The 8,190-nt window shown below is 34.8% G+C and overlaps 1 protein-coding gene and 1 pseudogene across 1 annotated transcript; one reads left to right on the top strand and one right to left on the bottom strand.

The window, feature by feature from the left end:
* Positions 1–1,678: 1,678 nt before the first annotated feature.
* Positions 1,679–3,477, bottom strand: LOC145579655 (two-component response regulator ORR24 pseudogene; annotated as a pseudogene).
* Positions 3,478–4,713: 1,236 nt separating this feature from the next.
* LOC145578422 (uncharacterized) lies at positions 4,714–5,728 on the top strand. Its single transcript, XM_081635737.1, has 3 exons — positions 4,714–5,072; positions 5,175–5,198; positions 5,287–5,728. The coding sequence occupies exons 1-3, from the start codon at positions 4,856–4,858 to the stop codon at positions 5,586–5,588; spliced, it is 543 nt and encodes a 180-aa protein (XP_081491863.1). The 5' UTR covers positions 4,714–4,855; the 3' UTR covers positions 5,589–5,728.
* The last annotated feature ends 2,462 nt before the right edge of the window (positions 5,729–8,190 follow it).

Below are 8,190 nucleotides of genomic sequence, written 5' to 3'. Positions count from 1 at the left end.
AAAACATTACAATAAAAAAGGTGTCCTCCAAAGTAAATTAAGTTTCACATAAAATAAAATTTACAATAAAAAAGGTGTCCTCCAAAGTAAATTATGTTTCACATAAAATAAAACATTACAATAAAAAAGGTGTCCTCGAAAGTACACACGCATAAAACATCACAATAAAAAGGTGTCCTCTAAAGAACACATGCATAAAACATTACAATAACAAGGTGTCCTCTGAAGTAAATTATAAATTTTCGCATAATATAAATGGAACTACTTCATGAGGAAAGGATCAAGCTCCAAGTCTTGTTGTGCTGGTGCAGCTTCACCATTTCCCTACATACCAAAACAATGACATGATTAAGTACATGAATAAATTATGGAGATGCAAAAAGCGTTAATAATGTTGTCTTGTTAGTAAAAATGGGTGATACCTGTTTAAGAAACCTCCCCACGATATCATCCAAGGATTCAGTACTATTCTGGCCAGTTGAGTCATCAAAAGACTTGTGAGCATCGTTTTGCTGTTGGGATTGTGGAGAAGTATCTTCCAATTGGTTCAAGGATGGAACAACAATGATGTTGTTGTTATTCTCTCCTTGTGTCGGAGCTACAGCCGGGATCAAGGAGCTTGAAGTGTTGGAAATGTTGCATAAGTTGATAAAATAATTCGGCTTTTGAACCTGTTGTCCATGTGCTGGGATGTTAAAATTATTGAGACTACTGGGACGGTCTTGGATTTGCGCATTTGGATGACCCATAGATGAGGTTCCGTATAAAAAATCAAGCGTATTATCGTTGTGAATTTGAGCATTGAGAGGAGCTATGTCAGTAGCAGAGACATTATTGTTGGTTGGAATTGGAAGCAAGTTTTGTGGGGAAGAAAGTGGGTGAATAACAGGTTGAATAGGATTCCCCCAGCTTACTTTGGCACTAGGATCCAACGACCCAAGATTTGAAGATGATTGGGTGTCAAATTCTCTTGCGTTTAACATCATGGAGGAGGTTGGTGTTGGTGGAGAAAGGAGAGGAAGCCTATTATTCATTTGCATGGTTGTAGGACTGGCTTGCAACAAATAATTAGCATTTTGGTTTGCAGAAAAAGTGAATGGATCAAACCTCCCAGTAGCAGCGTTGAAGGAGTTTGGAAATTGGGGTGTTTGAAGCAACGGAGAAGAAGATATGCCTCTAAAACTAGTTACCCCAGTAGCAGCGTTCAAGCGACCTAGCATTCCTCCTGCATGATCTGGTAGGGATGAGTAACCAGGATAGCTTGCTGGCCCTGCCAGGCTGCGGTATACTCCATAGCCTCCCCCTATATGCGAGAGCGAATCCTCGGTCCCTACAGAAACAAGTCTACTTCCACCAGCCTGCAGACTCGATCCAGAACTTATCCTTCGGAGGTAAAGCCTGTATTTCTGCTTTATGTCAATTTCATTATTAGGCCTTATGTCAATTTCATGCATGTCTTAAGATATCTACTTTGTGAATACAGAAAGTGAAACAAATTAAATAAGAGGCTTATAGATCGATAGACCTGCAAATGGCTTGCAACTTTTTCTCTTGTGAGTCCTTCAACGTTCATTAAGTCCAGAATTTTCTTAGGAAAGGCCTCTGCAAAAAGAAAAGAAAGGAAGCACGCATTAGCAAATTAAATACAGTAAGATTTATGCATTTTTTAATCAATGAGCTAACTACTAGGAAGTATGCAGTGGTACTGACTATCAAGGCCTAATTGGTTGACAGCATCAGCAAACTTCTGGTGTAGCTCAACCGACCAGAAAAGCCTAGGCTTCTTTTGGGTTGCTGGGTCTTCGTTTCCTTCACCACCCTCATCCATATCATCATCGTCGTCGTCATCATCATTGTTGTTGTCACCTCTGGAACCTTCCTGAGGGCCATCTCTTCTATTCCCAGATGCATTGCGACCAGGACCACATTTACCACCGCCTGCTGCTTTCTGCTTCCTCCTAACAATATGCTGCCATATATTTTGGAGCTCCTGAATCCTCACGGGTTTCACCAAATAGTCACAAGCACCATTCCTAACGCCGTCCATCACTCGTTTGGTATCGCTATAAGCTGATAGCACTGTCAAAGTTGAAAAAGCCCATGTCATAATCCTCGATAATAATAATAATAATAATAATAATAATAATAATAATAATAATAATAATAATATATCTAGAGGACGGGGTCAAATTGTATCTCAACTTCCTACTAATTTTTTTTAACTTGTATGACTTTGTCAGTTTAATTAATAATAATAATAATAATAATAATTTTATTATTATTATTATTATTATTATTATTATTATTATTATTATTATTATTATTATAGTAACAATAACAATAAAAATAAAAATAAAAAATAATGTATGAGGGGTATGGTTGCTAAATTATAATTTTTTTTTTTTTCTTTTTTCAGGAAATTATAAGTTAAACTTCAGCAAATAACACCAAGAAATGATATCTCTATAGAATTTATAGTGACATGCTTTGATCTTGACTGAATGTATTTATTGACACTTAGCATATAGACTCAAAGAAACAACGATATCCAAATTAATCTAGGTGCATGGTACCAATAATTAATCTATGACGGTATGTTTATGACATTAGTAATTATTACATTATATTTATTTTAAAATTTTGTTTCATCAAGGTTATTGAGATAAGAAAGCTAAAAAGGGTTAAGAGGATCTTACTAATTACGGGTAGATCCATTTCAAGACCTAAGATTTGAAGGAGTTTGATACCATTCATGTCCGGCATTTCAACATCGCTGATCACTATATCATACTTATTTTTGTTTGCTTTCAAAATGCGCAGTGCCTCTTTTGCTTGGTTGGTTGTAGTAACTATACAAAAAATATATACAATAATCAAATAGGATTGAAAAAAAAGGAAAAGTCTATGTTTCTTAGATTATAATTGATACCAATTTATCTTTTAAACCAAATCTAAGACTAAAAAATTGTAAATAGAATTCAAAATTACACACTTTATATGTTTTCCTAGCGTGAAAACTGATTTTTTTTTTTTTTTTTTTTTTTTTTTTTTTTTTTTTTTTTGTTGGTTATAAAGAGTTTCTTTTGAAATACATTAGATTTTCTGACAAAAAGTGTATGTACATATGTCTTGCATCAATAATAGCATTCGCTCAAACACAATGAAAAAAGCATACATAGATCAAAAGATTTAAAACTACAAACCCTCCATTTTGTGTGTGTATGTGTGGGGTAGGGTGGGGGTGGGGGTGGGGTTCCTTGAATAGAAAAAGGGTTTGAAACTAATAACAGCACAAATATATCAAAACAAATACAAGTATATGAATATAAAATTAAAAGGGGGCGGGTGAAAGAAATACATACCATGAAAGTGACATTTTCTAAGAAGGTTGTCCATCAACTTGAGAGAAGTATTATCATCATCCACAACAAGAACCCTCAATCCTTTAGGAAATCGCTCATTTTCTAATGAGGCCATTTTCACACACTTTGGAAAAAATAAAAGAAAGGAAAAGAAATGGTGAATGAATTATTAGAGAGAAAAAAGATGTGAATAATTAAATGGTGAAAATTTTATGGTAGAATAGAAGATAGGGGTTTAGTATATATAGACACAATGTATATGTACTTATAACGTGACTGAGACCAATAATTACATTAATTATTTCAATAATAATAATAAAAAATGGATAATACTGATAAAAATGTGATAAAGTAATATAGAAAAGATGAAGAATAAGTCGGTTATATATTAATTATAAAATTTTGAAATGAGAAAAGAGTTGGATGGTTGTAAAATTAAGTGGGGGGGGGGGTGAATTATCTCACATATACAATTTCTTAATTGTTTTTTTTTTAATGCCCTTATTGTTTTCCTTTTCTTCCTATTTCCACTTGTTTTTATTACCTCTACATTAATACTAACATTAATAATTTAGTATTATTAGGAAACCTATCCAATTTGATACAAAATTATTATTGTTATTATTTAATTCAATGAATCCTAAATGATACAATACTTAGATGGATGGATATGTTAGTAATAAGGGATGTGATCATGTCCATTTTATGACTTATTTGCTTCCATAATAAGAAGATATGACAGTATTAAAAATAATCTGTATGGGTACAATAATAATTGAGGGTCTCCAATAAATATGTATGAGCTTGCAAATAAAAATGAAATAGTTGTGGTAATATCAAGTTTGATACTACACCCAAAAAAAAAAAAAAAAAAAAAAATCAAGTTTGATATGTTACTAGTGTGGATATGAATTAACCACGTGACATATGTATCACTATTGATACGTTGACTAGGTTGACTATTTGTTTTTTTAAATATGTTGTTAATCTATTTTAATCCTTATGTTTGTCAATATATAATTTTATTTATTAATAGAGTCTATTTTAATTAAGTGAAATTAATAAAAATTAAATAGTATGTGAATTTGTTTTTTCTTACATATTACATGAAAGACAGTCAAAGGTTGAAATGTGAATAGCGAAAAAAGTTAAATTAAGTCTAGTAAATAAAAAAGAAGTAAGTAAAAAGAAAAATAGATGGAAGAATGAATAATAGGTAAAATGGGCCTGTAGGGTGGTATGGAAATGGATGGATATGATAAAAATAGGGCAATATAAGACTTGTATTAAGATAGTCCAATTTGTTTATTTATACTACGTAAAAAAGTGATAGGCCGACAGAGTAGTGGTAGACTGGGTAGTAGTGTGTTTGTGTGTGACAGCAGTTAGTGTTAAGTAGTCTAGTCCGTAATCTGTGTTCCTGTTCCCCTCGAAATCGTATTCTCTGACTCTGGTAAAGTAGTTGCAGTTGAAGCAATACTACATTCAATTCAATGAGCGGTTCAAGTTCGAGTTCTCGGGCAGCAGGCGGTGGCTGGTTGAGATGGTGTTTGGTGATGTTTGCGGTGACCTCCGCACTGTGCGTGTCTGCTCCTGCTCTTTATTGGAAGTTGAATCATCATCATCAACAACACTTGTCTTCATCATCTTCTTGCCCTCCTTGCTCCTGCGATTGCCCACCTCCTCCTTCTCTCCTTCAGATTGCTCCTGGTAACTTGCTTAATCAATCTATTTTCACTACTCTTTCTATTTTTTTCACTTTCTTTCTACTCTCGATTCAACTCTCTTTCTTTCTTTCTTCTTTTGTTCCAGGATTGGCCAATCTTTCCGTCCCAGGTATTCATTCATTCATTCATTCGCATTTCGTAACCCTAGATTCAATTGCAATATTAATCAATTAATTATTACAAACTGTCTCTGCCAGATTGTGGGCAGAATGACCCGGATCTGAAGAAAGAAATGGGAAAGCAATTTGTGGATCTGCTCACAGAAGAGCTGAAGCTGCAGGAGAGTGTTGCTGCAGAGCACGCCCATCATATGAACGCCACATTGACGGAAGCAAGAAGAGTTGCTTCTCAGTACCAAAGAGAAGGTGACAAATGCATTGCTGCTACTGAAACCTGCGAGGCTGCCAGGGAGCGCTCTCAGGATTCCATCAGGAAGGAGATCAAGCTTACTTCTTTGTGGGAGCGTCGAGCTCGCAACTTAGGCTGGGAGGACCATTAATTCTAACTTACCAAATGTATCACCTTCATACCTCACTTTCTTTTTTTTAATCATCTGCTGCTTATTCATACCGCCTTCCTATCTATCAACTTGCTTTGCATTTGTCTATATTCAAATCAATTCAATGTCTTATTAGAATATACTACACTTGTCTTATGGCTCAATAGTCTGAATCTTGCCCAAACTATGTGTTGCTTGGTAGACTGATGAGAGAAGTAAACTGATGTTCATCTACCAACTTGTTTTACAACCACAAAACATGCATTCAGTTTAACTTGTACTCAATGACCAAAGAGTCAAAATATTTCATCATGTACTATTGTACTTCCCTTTCTTGACTTGTCTTGATTATTTGTGCTGGTTGTTTAATGTCCTTCATCTTTATTGCTAGCCTAGGTCATGGTTATGCATGGTTGGAAAATATTAACTTTTGGATAAACAAAGGGCCAGCTAAAAGAAGGGGAGGGACGAGGGAGGGAAGGGAAATGGAAGAGAGGAAAGAATGATGACTTTTCCTTCCAAATCTCTACATTGTTAGTGAGATCAATTTCTTCCAATTTAATCCCTCTAATTTCCTTCATTTCTCATTTACTATCCAAATGAAAGATGCTTCATTGCTCCATTTCCCTTCCTTTCCTTTCCCTCCATTTCCTTCAACCCAAGCACACTCCTACACTTTTTTGGAAAGCAAAGAAGGAAGGTGAGGAAAAAGGAAGAGTGGTAGGGAAAAGAAAGGGAAAAGAGAAGGCGCGCTCCATTTTCCTTCAAAATCTCTCCAATTTTGGAGGGATTTATTCTCATTAAAGATCTAGTTTCCCTAATCCTCTACCAAATATGAGACATTGTTCTCCTCCCTTTATCTTCTCATCTTTTCCTTGCATTTCCTTCTATCTAAATAATGTATTAGTCAATTTTTCTGGAAAATTATGAGACTTTAACTTCCTTTGCACTTTCTTGGGACTCTAAGGTTAAATTGTCTAGAACACGATTCACCCATAGGGGCTTAAGCCGTAAGGTGGGTTCAATATTCAAACAATATGATCTCCATTCAAACCATAATGTAGTCCTTACTCATGTGCATCCCTATTATGCGAGTTGGCTTAATTTTATCATTGAACTGCTTACTAACTTTATATTGCTTTCCATTTAAACCATAATGTATTCTTCTGTGCTGATTGCTTTAGTTGTGATCATAGGAACTGTGATAAATCCTAGCTGTTGTTCAGAATGATTTGCAATTTGGTACCTGTATGCATACTTGTATACTGTACTATATGTACAAGGTATTTGCCCTGGCATAACTCCATTAAAACAAACACAGCATCTTGTCTACTTTATCTTGTTTCGCTATACAAATAAAACTGATAGTGTTACTTGAATGCCCCTTTTCTCGTTTCGTTATACAAATAAAACGGATAGTGTTACTTGAATGCCCCCTTTTGTATGTATCCTTATTTTTCCTCTGTTTTCTTTAGCTTTGCTTGATTTTCCTTTGCCTGTTGTTTGATGTATTTGGAATCAAATGGTAAAGGTGGGTTACCCTTTTAAGTTTACCTCAAGTGGGTAAATTACCGGTGATTTCCCACCCGTGTGACTGATGGCTTGTGTTTTCATTTAAGAAAGTTAAAGTGTAGTCTTTTCAGTTACAGAAATTGGTACACTTTTATGGACTTGACTCAGAGCAATATGCCCAATGTTATGTACAGTAATGTACTTAGGAGATAACAAATATATCAGGAACGTTATTATGAAACGTGATATTTTCATGCTGCTATTTTGGCAATTAGCTGTCGGTTTGCTGTTTTACTTTATCCTGATTAGTGATTATATAAATAGCTGCTTCTGTACAATTATTCTCTTGCAGGAGGGCTTATGGAATTAATCCTAATCACTTAATTATTGCTTTGTCCTGTATTTCATTTGTTGATATTGTGGTGATTAGATTCTGTAGTAGCTAACTGGCCCACACTATTGTTGAAGTTTACTTTAATTTCGTCCTGATGGAGATATGAAGGCCCTCTGTACTCTTTAAGCTGTAGAGCTTTTTTTAAATCTTGTTTTGATGCATCATTTTAGCTACAAGTTGAATCACCTAATAATCTAATATACCTAAAACTTGAAGCTAAATTTCCCCCCAGAGTCCACGCGAGGCATTGGAGTCGGGTTATATTTCGAATGTGGTAGGATGAATTGAAATGTGAGAATGTTGTTTTAGGGGAATCGAATCTGGCTCAATTTAAAGACCTCACAGCTGAATCAATGGTAAGACGTTGATTAAATAGTAGGTAGAGATTGATAGTGTGGTAGGCTTTGATACAGGCACTTATTAGCTATGCTATGTGGGTTGAATATAGTGGGCTTTGTAGCCTCCTACTACTAAGCTGATTTGTAGAACTAAAATTACGAGTTTAAGAAATTGGATGTTCTTTTTCAACCCAGTTCAAAATTTCTGCTTTATTAGTCAAAAAATTGTAAAAAAGTTGGAAATGATAAATGGTAGTTAGGTGCAACAAATATAAATGCAAGTGCCTGGGTTAGTTGAGTAGACTGTACTACTGTAGGGAGGGAGGGAGTGAGTGAATAAGAGAGTAGCAAAGTAAAA

Source organism: Chenopodium album, chromosome 14 (assembly GCF_948465745.1).
Source record: "Chenopodium album chromosome 14, dcCheAlbu1.1, whole genome shotgun sequence".
Lineage (NCBI taxonomy): Eukaryota > Viridiplantae > Streptophyta > Magnoliopsida > Caryophyllales > Amaranthaceae > Chenopodium > Chenopodium album.
The sequence above is the reverse complement of the archived record's forward strand: the minus strand, read 5'-3'. Positions and strand labels throughout refer to the sequence as shown.